Source organism: Pyxicephalus adspersus, chromosome 5 (genome assembly GCF_032062135.1).
Source record: "Pyxicephalus adspersus chromosome 5, UCB_Pads_2.0, whole genome shotgun sequence".
Taxonomy (NCBI): Eukaryota; Metazoa; Chordata; class Amphibia; order Anura; family Pyxicephalidae; genus Pyxicephalus; species Pyxicephalus adspersus.
Window position 1 is genome coordinate 61,197,363 of NC_092862.1, and position 14,874 is coordinate 61,212,236.

A 14,874-nucleotide genomic window follows, 5' to 3' on the forward strand; every position below is an offset into this window, starting at 1 on the left:
ATTAGTTCTGCTAAAGAACATCGTGCCACACGATCATACCTTTCCTTATAAAATGGTTAAAGCTGAACTCTGACCTTCCCATTTTTCCTACTCAATTGTACAATCTCCTCTTCCATACTGAAGTTTACTGAAATTTTACTGTAGACTTATTGTTCTTAAATTGATCTTGTCTCATTTCCTGGCTCATGGACTTTTTCATCATTTAGCCCTTGCTCACCCATTTTTACGCAAAAACTTTCCATCCATCTATCCAGTTTCTTCAGTTTTCCCAAGTTTAGGTCAGCAGTCCAGGGGATATGTTTTGTATACTGTGCACTTTTTTGTAAGATGCAGCTAACAATTTTTCTTTAGTCTTATAAACCCAGTTTCATGTGACTGGAACAATATCAAATGAACATATCTCTTTTAATTTCAGGGTGGTTTTGTCACCTATGGAGAAGAAAATTACTGATTCTGTCCCTAAGGTTTGTATTTTTTTAACAGATCTACTACAAACAAATTCCAGTTTTCAGATAACCCCAAAAGACTATGGTCTTGGTATTGCCCCCCAAATCTAATAGTTGTAGTAATTGCTGAAGCAATTTAACTGATACTTAAGGTCTAAAATGTAAAAACAGAAAGGGTTAGAAATTTTGTTGGGGTTTTAGAACCTGCTATATATGTCTTCCCACAGTTTCCTTAATTTATTACATAAGTCAATAACGTAACATATTTGAACATGACCTTCACTTGTTACTGGACTGCAACCTTTTATACAGGCATGATTTTTAATTTGGTATTGCTGCGTTACTTTATAATATATATTCATATTGGAGTTAGTATTCAGTAGTGTACACAGTTCTTTGAACCGTTTGTTTGTAGTAATAATAAATATTCTTATGTTGTATATGTAATGTATGTGGGGACATAATGGTGGCTACAGAGTTTATAACATTGTAAGAATTAAATGCTGGTTTTATAAAGCTGGTTTTAGAGTATTCACCTTTAAACCTTTGTTTAGAACTTTTGCATGTTTCCTTTGATCAGTAATATGAGGCAAGCTATTGTCAACCTCTTTCTGTGAGAACTAGGTTTGTGGCAGTCTCTATCTTCAATGCTTTCATTGCATTGTTCAAAGTCTGTGTTTCATAAAGTCAACAAGCCTCTGAAATAGATCAGTAGTAGAGACATCCATGTTTTCTAAGCACTAGTAGGAATAAGCCCCCAAAAAAATGCCTGTTAAAGCCTTTGTGCTCTATTTATGTCAGGGTATGTCATTCTTCTTTCTTCTTAGTTGAAAAGTCTAGCAAGGTACATTCTTGGCAGCAATTTCCCTGCTTTGGTTAAGGGCATCTTCAGATGTCCCCTTTGTATATACCAATGTGTGTGACCAAAAATAAAATCCTATAATATCAAAGTTGTATTAATATGATTATTGTGTGATCCTATATGTTTTAGGATGTGAAATCCAAATATTCTGAAACAAAAGGATCTTCACCAAAGAAGCAACAAGGAGAAAAGTATCTTTACCTAATTTACTGTAATCTACATGTAATCATGTTTTAAAAGTTTGTTTGATTTTTAGTCACTTTCTAAATATGATTTTTGAGATGTGTACACACATAAAAGAGCATCTTACTCAAGAAACCTAAAACTGATCATCTATGACGATCAGGCTAACGGTTTCATTTTTTATTATTATTATTTGAAACTGCTGAAATGTTTTTATTTGGACAGATCAACCTAATGTATGTTTGTATGTCTTTTAGTTTTTTTTTTCCTAGCTTGAATTGTGTTCCTTTTACTTCACCCTGAGACCACTGCAAAAATCTTTCTGTTAACATATAGGACCTGATTTATTAAATCTCTCCAAGGCTGGAGAGGATTTTATTTTATCAGTGAACCTGGGTGATCCAAAATAAACCTGGAATTGATCTGGTTCAGAATTGAAAACCTCTGCTAATAAATGGCAAATGACCTAAATAAATTCATTCCAGGTTTGCTCAATCACCCAGGTTCACTGGTGAAAGTGTGTCCTCTCCAGCCTTGTAGAGCTTTAATAAATCAGGCCAATAGTTTTTGTTTTACAGTGTTAGGGCCAGCAATGTATTCACTTTGGCCAGCATTGGTCCTCTTCTACCTTTTGGAGTCTTCGCCCTTGCTAGGATACTTTTCATCTTTGAAGAGGTGTAAACGCTGCATCTGAAAGTTTTTATTACGGAAAATTTTCCCTTGTAGGGTTGGCCCTTTTTAGATGATTGTTCTTCTTGGTTTCCCTGCCCCCTTTTTTACCACCTAGTCTTGTATTCTAGTCCTAAAGCAGAGCTTAACTGAAAATTAAAAAAACAAAAGAAACACACTTACCTTTATTGAGCAGATCCCTCGATTTGCTCTGGAGAAGTCCTCAAACACGCCAGGGCAAAGGAGATTTCAAAGACTGCACAGAGGAATCATGGGGTGCCATCTTCTGCTTCTTCCTTGTACTGGCTACCTTACCTGATCTCGAACTGCACAGGCAGAAAGAAAAAATATTTTTACTTTAAAATAAAGGACAGACAACCCTTTTATATAAAGTAAAAGTTTTAGTTTAGGTCTGCTTTATTTACCAGATTTTGTTTTCCACTGTAATAGTGCTTAGTCTTAATCCTTTATAATTAGGGACTGTTATGTTGTAAAATGCTACAGTAAAACGTGAAAATGCGTGGTGGATGTAGAATGGAAAGCAGTTAGCTTTTGATAATAGGGTTTGTTCAAGCTATTATGTTTGTTTTTCTATGAAAGGTTTTCTCTTTTTGTAGATCACTGAGTAGATTTGAATATCCAGATTCTTCGCCGTCTGGGACAGACATTGAGGTAAGCTTCTGCATTAGAAACTTGTTGAAAGCCCTACTGAAGTTTGCGTGCAGGTTGTGCAGCTTAAAAGTTGGCATTTCATTATAATTTTAATATTTCTGACAGGAGCTGAATATTCTTTTAAAGGCTTCGAAGTCTTTCTGTTGTGGGAAATAACGGAGATTTATTACTTATCTGTTCTGCTGCACTTGTCTGCTTTAATTGAAGGGCTAAATTGATTGGTCTTTGTGGATTGTGAGACAGGTGTTAATTTTTTTAATGCATGTAAATTTGTTTTTAATCTTAAACAAATTAATAAAGAAGATCTAAAGGTGTGCATGTGTACTTGCTCAGAGCACTTTTCTGCTAAATTTGTTATTTGAGACTGCTCATCTTACTTTTCTTTAGCTACATCTTTCTTTTCTCATCCCTTTCAATAGGTTAATTCATCTTAAAATGACTTTTTAAGTTGTTGGAATGTGTTAGTCACATAATGCATTCTGTCTCAGCAAATTTACTGACTTTAATGTTTCCTTACTGTAGCCATTAAAAAAAAGAAAAAGCTCCACTGTTGTAATTCATTTTTTTATTATTAAAAATTTACCAATATTACTGTTTGTGAAATATAAATGAAAATACTTTTTGACTGAACTTTGTTTTTTAAAATTGAAGAAGTAATTATTTATTTGTTCTTTTTCAGCTGGTAATGGAAAATACTCCAGAGTCTGCTTCCAAAAGGTATTAATAATGGTTTTTGGGATTTTGAGGGTTTAACTGGGCTTTAAGCAGGATAAAGCAAGGTGTTAATAATGCAACTGTGATTATATGTAAGGGATCTTGTTATAATGGTACAGTTCTGCCCTCACACACATCATCGTGCTTAAAATAGTTTGGTATACATTTACAAAAGCAATTTTACAGATAGCATTAGGGTTTAGGTTGATCTCTTTATTATTCGTCATGGACTTACCTGCTTTATGACGGCTTGCACTTATGACTGCCCGTCTGATGGTACACTGTACAGCAGTGGCTTCTCCCTTTCATTCTTCTCGGCTACATGTTCTGTCCTGAGTAGCAATTCTCCTTGATCCGGGTCTGCAGGCTATCCGTGAACCAGCCACTGGGAGCTCCTTATTATACTTTTCACTTAATGACCAATTTGCTTAACGACCAGGTCATTGGAACGAAACTTGGTCATTAGGTGAGGAGCATCTGTATTTTCTAAAATTTTTGGTTTTGTTTAGAGTTGTCTTGTACACTGCTTAATCAGATGGACCCAATTTCATCATTATTGGTAACAACCAAGGCAAGATCCAGGCCCTGTACTGGATGAACACAAGCACTTCTAAGAACTGGAAGATGTTATTGCTACACACTCATTTTCCAATTTGAACCAATTTAAATGAAATAGGCTTGGTCAAGTAAACTTGATTTTATTTTTAGTGAGATGTTTTTTTTTTTTTCTACGGGTCTAAAATTGTGCCAATATATATTGTTTCTGTAAGGGTGCAGAATGTTGCAAAGACACATAATGTGATTTATAGTAATCCTTACACTATACCTGTTGGTTAGAAAAGGCAAAACAAATATTTGCAGTTTGGCACAGAGAATAGTTATGTCAATCATTATGATGAATGTTGATGGTGGTGAAAGGGGGCAATAACTTCTACAAACATGTTGAGTTGCAATCATCTGACACCAGTCTAAAAACCACTCTTTGATGGTTTATTTTATTATGCTTTTAAGAACATGTTTAATAAAAGTTTGCTGCCATTTTATTCTAACCTTTTTAACAATGTCTGTTGATTGGGTGGCTTGAACCTCCCATGTCTCTTGTTATTGGTATTGAGATTGTTACGATTTTGAGATGTGTCATCATGTTTTAAAAAATAGGGGACCACTGGAACACTTGGAATAGACCTTCTGAAAGCTGGTGTTTTGAATAAGGTATAGACCTGCACAACTTGTGATTTTGCTGATGCCTGCACATAAGTTACTCAGGCATGGAGCATGATCAATATGGGGTTTCCTAGTTGCCTACCATGGCTAGTTTATGTGTTGACCCCTGCCTGGTGGGACATGGAGATTTATGGGGAAATTTGCAAAAGGAAAGGGCAGTCAATTTGAACTGCTTGGAGAGTGTTTGTAATACTGAAAACACCTTCATTCCATTTGGCCTTCTCTGTGTGTTCAAACACTTATTTTCAATAATTATTCTTTTTGTGTTTTAGAAGGAAATCCGTCCGTACGCCTTCAAAACCATACACCAGATCATCGTTATCTGAGCAAAAAAAGGTTAGCTTTTTTTATTTTTTGCTTGTTACGCTTATGATACAGAATATTTTCAGATTTAACCAGTTTCTATGTTTAACAAACCTGGAAAATGTAAAGACTCGAATAGCCAACATTAGAAGAACCCAGATTAGTCTTGGGTATTGGTCACATTGCAATACATCTTAAGTAAATTTGTTACACACCAGTAGATCGTTTTTACACTGGCTACATGCTTTTGTTATCTAAAGTCTTTAAAAAGAACCTGATATCTTCTCATGCCCTCTATGTAAGCTATGGAGCTTGTCTTTAGGCTGTCCCTACTGAAACATGTTTCAGTTTTGCAGTTACCATGTAATCTCTTTAGTTAAAAACATGTGATATCCCAAAGATAACCTACCCAATTTGCTAGTTAACTAGCTAGATAACTGGTTAACTAGAATAAGTTGGTGTCCTAGTGCCATGCAGAGAATCTAGAGGATTATCTATTTTCTAACAGCCGATGAACACCAAAAAAGAAAACATTCACCTTGGTAGTTATAGGCATTTTTTATGTTCTTCCATCCATTATCATTAAGGATACAGGATGGCCTAATTCTTCGGGTTATGTTGCCATTTTTTTCAGTAGAATGGGTGTCTTTTCCACTGTTCTGCTATATTAAAACTATTTTTTTTTTCCACCGTTTGTGTTTCGTTCAAACCCATGTACATTTACTCTACTTCACTGTTGGATTCGATTGCGGCTTTCTGGCCTGCTTGTTTTTAGCCTGGCTTTTGAAGTGCTGCATCTGTCCCATTGGACAATGTCAAAAAGTGCACAAAGGTCACTTCCAGGCTGTGTTCCACATAGGACCATTTCTATATTTCTTTCTGGTGAAAGTTGGCTGTGGAGTAATTTCCAGATTTATAGCTATTCACATTGCCTCAGCACTTGTCCTTTGTCTAAAGAATGACGTTTTTTAGGTCACTGGGAGCATTTATTGTTTGTTCCCACCTGCTTTGGTGCAAAAAGGTAAATTCTGCAGGATTTGGCACTAATATCTGCTGTTGCTAACACAGACTGTGTGCGCTTTTCTGCCATACACCATCAAGGAAGCATCTTTATGCTTTTTCTCCTTGAATAACCAAGTTGAATAACCAAGTGGGATTCTAGATAAAAGTGGGGAGTCAGAAGTCCCACTGTACCAGGTGCCTGAAGACTACATTCCTGTTCTGATTTTTAGATTTCATTCCTCACAATCCTTCTTGGCTTCCTTAGGTGTGGCTAAACCCTCTTCCCTTTCAGCTTAGGTTTGTACAATGGTCATGCATGATTTGTGACGCAAATAACCCAGTAATTTCCTACATTGTTCAGAGACCTAGATCACCCATCTGAGCCCTGTCCTTCAGCTCCAATATTATGATTTATCTGTGTCCAGGACCCATGTCATGTGTTAATAGGTCACTTTTTTGGTAGATGGCATGCCTGTTTTTATAGACCCAATCTCTAAGTGTCTGGAAACTTTTTGCAGCCCCAATGTTGATAGCAGACAAATCCGTTTATCTAATCCTTGCTGTGTCCTTACTTTGGTGGTAAAGATTTGAAAAATACCTTAAATAATATTTTACTGCTGCCAAGCATACAGTCTCATGTAAGTGCATCTGTATAGAGCACTTTGGCTAAAGCACCAAACCCCTTGCATTAAAAACACTTGATCTGTACCTTGCTTTAAGGGACAACACCTCTTTAAACAAGTTCTTGACAACCTCATCAAGGCTAATACTGGTGGCAAGAACAGCCATGTTATTCAGCAGAGGAAACCTAGACCGTACCATACTCTGTATTTTACCTTCTTATCTCTTCAGAAAAATGTCTTTCCTTTCTTCATTATTTCAGCTTCCATGTCCAAACCTCTTAGGTTTGTCTCCCAGTCCATTCTTTAAACCCCCTGACTTCTAAATATGTCAGTATTTTTATGTCAAAAGCAGTACATTCTTTTGCGCGGAAATTTGTTGTATAATATTTTAGGTTGTAATTCTTGAATAACTCCCGGGTATGATAGTTTGAAACACAAATCATACATTATAAATTAAAAATAAATAATTTTATAAATAAATTCATAATAAAATATTTTTTTAAACTCTAAAATAAACTAAATAAAATTAAATTTGTCCACATAAGGGTCCAATAATAGAATAAACGTTTTGATTTATTATTTGGAATCATTTTGTAAAACTTTATCACTGATCAATGTTTTAAAAGCAGATTACAAATAATTCTGCTTTTAAATTTCCCGCCCAGCCACGTCTTCCCAGCGTACTGACGCATCACATCGATCACACCGAGGATATGATGCAGAACCCGGTCGGAGATAGCTGAGGATGCCAATAGATAGAGGGGAGAAGATAGGATTTTTTTTTCCTACCCCGGGCCAAATTTTTACCGCTTTTGGTATGTAAAATTCACCCCGAGCTACACTTGGTAATACCACCAAGGCTGTTAATCCTGACATGGAATGTCTGCCAAATTCTAGCTTTGGGAAAGCGTAGACAATCTGCATTGCAGCTGCTTGGTTGCAGGAAGTAGTATCCCATGGATAACCTTAGTCTGAAATCCTGTTCCCTCCTAGGTTTCTTAACTCCTGTGTTCCTGCAGCAACACACAGATTGTCAGATCCCCATGAAACCCCCACTGTTTTTCTGATAAAATGTTGCATTATTTTCTTACCTGTTGCGGAACAATTCCGGGGGTTATATTGCAACCTGTTCAATTCTCCCCATATTTTAAATCTGAAGTTTCGGGAGTCAAAACAATTTCACATTATTTAATTGCATCAGCAATTCCATGAGGCCCTTAGATTTTTCCCTAGTATTTCTAAAACAGTAGAAAAATAGGATTTTTGTACTGGCATGGTCTACACTTTTTTTTTGCCAGTGCCCAGTCATGTATACGTCTGTATAACCTGAAATTTTTTTCACGTTATATTATTTGCTGCTTCTCTCAATGGTCTCCCAAGAAAAGCATTTTGTGTGTAATCTCGGCACCAGTTCACTATCAAGAAACTAAAAACCTCGAGGGAATACCACAATTATTGTTGTCAAAAAGGTATTGAATGAATCTATAGATAAAAATGAATGATCCCTTTTAGAGGTACTCTATTACAACAAATTATTTCTTTTTGAAAATCTCTCAAGACATTTTAATGTTAAAGTGGAAGTCATGGTCTGAGCCTGCCCTTGATTTGCTCATTTGGACAGTTTCCTATTTACCAATGTATTATATCTTAGCATACTTTGCTGTGTTTAGGGGTAGGCAGTAGAATACAGGTATATGCATGTTGTGGGGGAGTTAGGCTATTCCTTTATTTCTGTTTGATCCCATACAAACTGTGCACTTTGGTTGTATTTGGGGTGTGTGGCAGGCGCAGCACTATGAGGTGCCTTGTGCGCTGTGGCATTAGAAGAATTATGATTTCTGTTTCTCTTTAGTCTGATCAGACTGTCTTTACGCTATAATTCCTCTAATACCGTTCCATAAAAGTAGTAGGTTTAAAGAGCACACCAAATACTTTAGATAACTTCTTTAATAACTTCAAACTTTCTTCATATGACACTGCTGATTCGGCAACAGAAGGTCTATGTACAAACATATGTTGAATGAGATCACAAAATAATGGTTGAAGTTGGTTAGTTTGTTTGCTGGTTTGTTTGCTGATGATAATGATACGGATACTGATACTGGTGCTGGTGATGGTAATGATACTGTTGATGATGATGTTGATGGTGGAACTGTGAGCAAACACATGAGAGGTTCAGCAGACAGTCCCAATCAATATTAAACTACAGTAATCTATATAACTGCAATAAATACCTTTTTGGCCTTTTGTCTACTTCTATGAAACTCTCTGGCTGGAACTGGTGCTGTTCTCTCTCTCTCTCTCTCTCTCTCTCTCTCTGTTAGCACGCTGAATACAGCATGGTTTGCTAGGGAATTTCCCCTTAGACACAGTGTAAAGCTGCGTACACACTTCCAATTTTTATCGTTCAAAATGAACGACGAACGATCGATTGGGCAAAAATCGTTCGTAAAAAAAAGTAACCAACGACGCCGACGAACGAGGAAAGTCGTTGGAAATGAACGACCGGACCGGCAGATCGGATTGGACGACGATCGTTGACCATCGTTCGTGTGTACGATCGTTCATTGATCGTCCATGGTCTGAGCATGCGTGATGAACGAACGTTCGTTCACTTCCTGTCGTGCACGTCACTCCCTGTATCGCTCAAACGATCGCATCTATTGTGTGTACAATATCTACGAACGATCATGTCGTTATCTGTATGTACAGGATCGGTGCTATACGATCGTTCGCAGATATCGTGCAGGATCGTTCGTCGTTCGTTTAACAACGATAATAATTGGAAGTGTGTACGTAGCTTAAGGCTGGTTGTGATTGGTTGAGGCCTCTGCATAGTGTAAGACTCACTGTGATTGGCTTACATCTTCTAACTAGATAATGACTCTTAAAGGTATATTTTCCTTTTCTGCCTATGTTAACAAAATGCATATATATAACTGTTATAAACATTCACAACCATAAAATACAGTGAAAACTCTGCATCTAGCTTAAACATTTGAGCATATGAGCTGTATAGTGGGGTTATTGGCAGGTTTAGGTGTATACAGAATATGCTGCACTAATACCCTAGGACAGGTTTTAGCTGGCCAGCTACAGGGTGATCCTCACCACTTTTCTTAAAAGCCCCCCCTCTTTGGGACACGTGCTCTCTACCTAGGACAGTCTTGATACCCTTGAGTGGTTTAAGTGCCACATCCTGCTGGGAGATGCATTTTTAATAATAGCATGTAATGGGATACAGGATATTGGTTCTCTCCACCCTACAGTGCACTCTTTCTTTTTCTTTTTTTTTTATTACCTTTGTTATCAGTACTCTTCTCAGTGCCCTAATAGGTGGGTTGGTTGCTTTATGTTGTAATGACTCCTTAAGAAACCCACATGTAGCCCTTTGCTCATCCGGTGTATTTTAATGTACCCAAATAGGCTTTTATTCTTGTCACAGGTCATCACGTGGGGATTTTACATTAAACATTCTTTCTACAATGGCTGCTCCATTTTCCTATTGGCTTCTTTTCTACCTATCGGTGTCTCCCTTCTGTTCCCCTTTACCTTTTTCATTCTCCATGTCCCCTTTCTCTTTCCTCTTTTGTTCTCCCCAAGGTTATCCGTCTTTTTACCTGAATCTTATTTTGTTGTCCTTTCAGTTTCCCTTGCTTTCCACCATATAAGTTAGCTGTTGCTAAATGTAGCTAAACATTTTCCTTTCACCTTATTTGAGGAATATGATAAACCTGCTTTTGAATGATGGTGAAACCATCCCATAAGTGTTTTCCAGGGTGTTCCAAATGTACATCTCATTATTTTGGTAATGTTATCCTATTTTTCTTTTCTGAATAAAGTTATTTTAAAAAGAAAAAAAATTCTGCCTACTAAGAATTTGTTAATTTGCCCATAACCTGTTGCTGAATAAAATATGTGTGGGAGTCCCAAATTCTGACGCAGTGACTTCAGTTCCTTTTAGTGTTGACTTGAATTTTATTTTTGGCCAGTAAGGCTGTCTATCCTCAATCGAGTGTAGCAGTAGTGACAGTTTGTTTAATTTCAAAGTTTTCTTAATTTTTTATAAGGGGTTTACATTACAGGAGAGGAGGAGGGGAATTATAGTCAAATTTTTTACATTATGTGTAGTTCAATCCAATAGAACAACATATACAAAACCAAAGGGAAAAGTAAAAATGGGAGACAGGGTAAAACGAATAATAGGGGGAAGGAAGGAGCAAAATCCCTACCATAGTGTACAAAAGATTGGGTCAGGGACATCCAAATAATCCAGAAAAAACAATGTTTTCAGGTCTGCCTGAAAGTACTTAATTTATTTTTTGAATAATGGTCATAATCCAGTTTATTCTGTTTTTGGTGAAGTCCAAAGGGATGTTACTTGGTTTCAATTAGCGTGCTAGCTTGGAGAATAGGGTGCTCTCAAACCCTTTAAGTAGATTGATGTGTAGCACCGAATATATTAGGATGTAAATTTTTATCTAAAATTTTTGAACCTGGGGACATCACCCTCAAGCATGCAACAACGTGCCCAGTTTTCCACATGAAGGAGGTGCTAGGGTTCATTCTATGGGACTAACTGGTACCATATCATTAGAATTAGTTTCCATAAGTGAGGCAGTAAGGGGGATTGAGGAAAAGGCTCACAGTGTTCTGCCACTCCTGGGTCTCCCACTCAGTGGCCCGGATTTATGAAAGCTCTCCAAGGCTGGAGAGAATACACTTTCAGAAGTTAACTGGGTGATCCAGAAAACATGGAATGGATTTTTAAAAATAATTTTTTATTTGCAAATGTTTTGAATCCTGGACCAGATCCATTCCAGGTTTGCTGGATCACCCAGTTCACTTCTGAAAGTGTATTCTCTCCAGCCTTGGAGAGCTTTCATACATCAGGGTCCATGTCTAAATCCACTTCCCACTGTGTCATGTAAAAGAAAAGCTTTTTCTGGATGTCAAACATGCTGTTGACAGTTTGTTTAAATGCCTGCTGTATGTTTACTTCAGTATTTAATACATAAAAAAAAATTCTATATGATATCATTATTAATAATGGCTCAGCTTATGGTTAGATAAACCCCCTTTCCAATTTCTTTACTACAGACTGTTAGGTACAAAAATGTGGTTTCTTCTGGAAGTGCAGCTGAAAGTGAAAAGAGCTGGATTTTGGAACATAAGAAAGTTGCAGTTTATAGTCACAAGAAGGCCAAACCAAAAAGTAAACTAAAAGGTAATGTGATCATTAACAAACAGTGCAACTTACTGATGTAACTTTGACAAAGCAAAATATACTGTCCGAGGCTATCATATGCGTCAAACGATTGGCAGTTCTTTTATCCAGTCTTTATGACTCAGGCAGCCCTGCAAACAATATCGTCAGGCAAGTGACCACACTTTACTTAATTGTATTAAAGCCACATGAGGTTCTTCAGATGTTAGCTGCACCATGTTGGCACTTTTTAAATAAAAGTTAATTAAAAATAACCACATTTTAGAAACCTACTGCTCACTTGCTTTCTAACCTATCCCATCCCTTAATAGATGCTATTTTAACAAGGTTTATTCACCTGGCGCTTGGTTGATCAGTATGAATGATTGTATGTATATTATTATTCTGTAAATTTTTTATGAGGAACGTATGTTTCAATATATGTAGAGATTGGTGGGCTGAATCATACACTGGTTTCTTCATCTTTTAACAAGATCTCACTATGCTTGTCATTAAAAGATCAATTTTGGAAGGACATCTGTACTAATATCTGAAAACGCAGGTTTTTTAATTGTTTTAATTTAGGGAATTATTTTAATGATTGGTTGAGAACTTTTGTATTTATAGAGAGATTTAAATGTTTTTGGGATAAAGATAACTAGTCTTTAGTTACTGGAAATATTTTATTACAGTGTTGCCATTATCTTCTGAAAGCAGCAATGAAGACACCACAAAACAAATGGTATGCTTTTTTTTTTTTTTTTTTTTTTTTAAACATTGTTTGCTAAATGTTCTCTACTGGTTCCCAGTACAAGGAGGAGTCCATGGATGTTAGCTGTAGCATGTGCCAACACAGCATGCATTGGTGTTAGTAGAGGGGTTCGATAAAGAATTCCTCACTTTGGCTTTCCACCAGAACTAACCATGATTCTTCAATTAAAACATACACTAACAAAGGAGTGATCAGTCTGTCATTCTAATCATTAAAAATTCTATTCATATGAACTATATTTCCTAGGCCCTGGAGAGGGCTTCATGTGGCTTTTAGAAAGTATATGTGGTCTGCAGCTGTTAGCCTAGTTTGCAGTTGCAGCAAAGGGCATGCAGGGTTTTGTATATCCCGTTCCGGGTTGGGAAGCATAAAAAACCTCCAAGTGTTGCCTGATTACATGTTATGCCAGGCATAATGTTAAAAACGTTCAGTTTGCTGTTGATCACTTGTTCCCCATGTTTATTGCATTTTTATAATAAATATCTTTAGCATGGTGTAAGCATGAAAACCTAGACAAGTATTTGTTACAGACTTTTTCGCTTACATACAGATGCAGTAGTGTCCTGTCCAAGTGACTTGACTATATCCCTTCTTTTTAGGGCTGTTCTTCATTTACAATGGCAAAACCCACCACAAAAGTAAAGGGAAGGGCAGAAAGCCTTTCATTCTCTGATGTTAAGCTACCAGGGGTTTCAGGCCTTCTTACCCCTGGGAATACAACACAACAATCGGGTGAGTTTGTTTCTTTTTATTTTTTTTTCAATTTATTTTCCATAACATCATTTTACTGCTGAACTGTTTCTTTGATTTCAAAGGGCAATATTTTCACCACAAATGTAGTAATGAATGTATGAAGCTTTTCTTGTGTTAATGTCAATATTTAGTAAGATTGTTCAAATTTGTTTAACAATAAATTATTAAAGAAATAGGGGGGCAAAGTACAGAAATGTCAGCAATATGAAAACCAGAGTCACGAGTGCTAATTAACATAGCAACCAAAGCAAGAGAAGAAAATGGCTGCATGACTAGTTGACATGGTAGCCCCTTTTAGAGTTTTTAGAAAAATAAAAATTTCAATTCTAAATTACAAAAAGAAGGTACAAGTAGGCAAAGGAATAGAAAGAGGAAACAAGAGAAGTAGAAGAAAGCAAAAATGAGAAAAAGAGAGCAGTGAGCCATTAGGGTGTATCGGCATAAAAGGTCCCACTTATAACCACATAAATATAGACATGGAAAGGCCAGGGTGTAAGAGTGTTCCAAGGCTCCTAAACAGACATATCTATCAGCAGAATCCTCTAGAATACTGATTAATTTCTTAATAATCATAAAAAGTCTGGGTTAATCCTCCCGGAAGGAGATCCAAGCCAATCTATGTATATACATGTATGTACATGTATAGCTTCTAGAAACAAAAAAAGTGATCAATTTACTTTTTTTTAATAATTTTTATTGGGATATTCCAAGGTTTACATGACATTTAAATGAAATATTACACAATGTTCGAAGAACCAACATGTAAACAACGTCATGAGAAAACAAAAGCCAAATACACACATTAAGATAATGCAATGATGGAATAGTAAAATAAAGAGAAACCCCGGTATCTGTTTTTTATATACAGTGGTACCCCTGTAAAAGTCCAACTTGGTATAAGTCCTGTTTGGACACAAAAAATTTTGTTTGGTATACAACCTTTTTGGTAGAACTTGTATGGGTCAAAATGAGTCATAACACCGTGCGCTACCCTTATTTGCCTCTCTTGAAACAAAGCCATGACTGCCCACGAGTGTCAGTACGCCAGTTGCTACCATTTAGTGAACAACTGGCGCTATATCTCTGTCAATTACATAACATCTCCTCCTCCTCCCTTCTCAGCACCATCCTAGTAGGCACTCCACTCCTCTCAGCAAGGTAAAAATGAGGTAAATTTTCTTTTTTTTCATCAAATTACTTTTGTATATATGTATTTTAGTATTAAGCAGTGTTTAAATTTTTTCATACAGCCCCATTAATGAATAATATGCCAATAACTATAGGATTTTTTTCATGGGAACAAATTAATCAAATTTGTTTGGTATAAGCACTGTTTGGTAAGTCCAAGGATCTGTAACGGATTAAGTACATATACCAGGGTACCACTGTACTTGCCAGAAGGAAAAGAAGAAAAAAGAAATAGTGAGGAGGGTGTGGTGGGGGGA

The 14,874-nt window shown here is 36.5% G+C and overlaps 1 protein-coding gene across 2 annotated transcripts in view; it reads left to right on the forward strand.

The window, feature by feature from the left end:
- Positions 1–14,874, forward strand: part of SYCP2L (synaptonemal complex protein 2 like) — a 52,593-nt gene that overhangs the window by 20,466 nt on the left and 17,253 nt on the right. For both annotated transcript variants that reach the window (XM_072413320.1, XM_072413319.1), the window contains exons 19-26: positions 416–464; positions 1,438–1,499; positions 2,778–2,832; positions 3,512–3,549; positions 5,043–5,106; positions 11,799–11,925; positions 12,597–12,646; positions 13,276–13,408. In XM_072413320.1, coding sequence (XP_072269421.1) covers positions 416–464; positions 1,438–1,499; positions 2,778–2,832; positions 3,512–3,549; positions 5,043–5,106; positions 11,799–11,925; positions 12,597–12,646; positions 13,276–13,408 — 578 coding nt within the window. The remainder of the gene's footprint in view (positions 1–415; positions 465–1,437; positions 1,500–2,777; positions 2,833–3,511; positions 3,550–5,042; positions 5,107–11,798; positions 11,926–12,596; positions 12,647–13,275; positions 13,409–14,874) is intronic.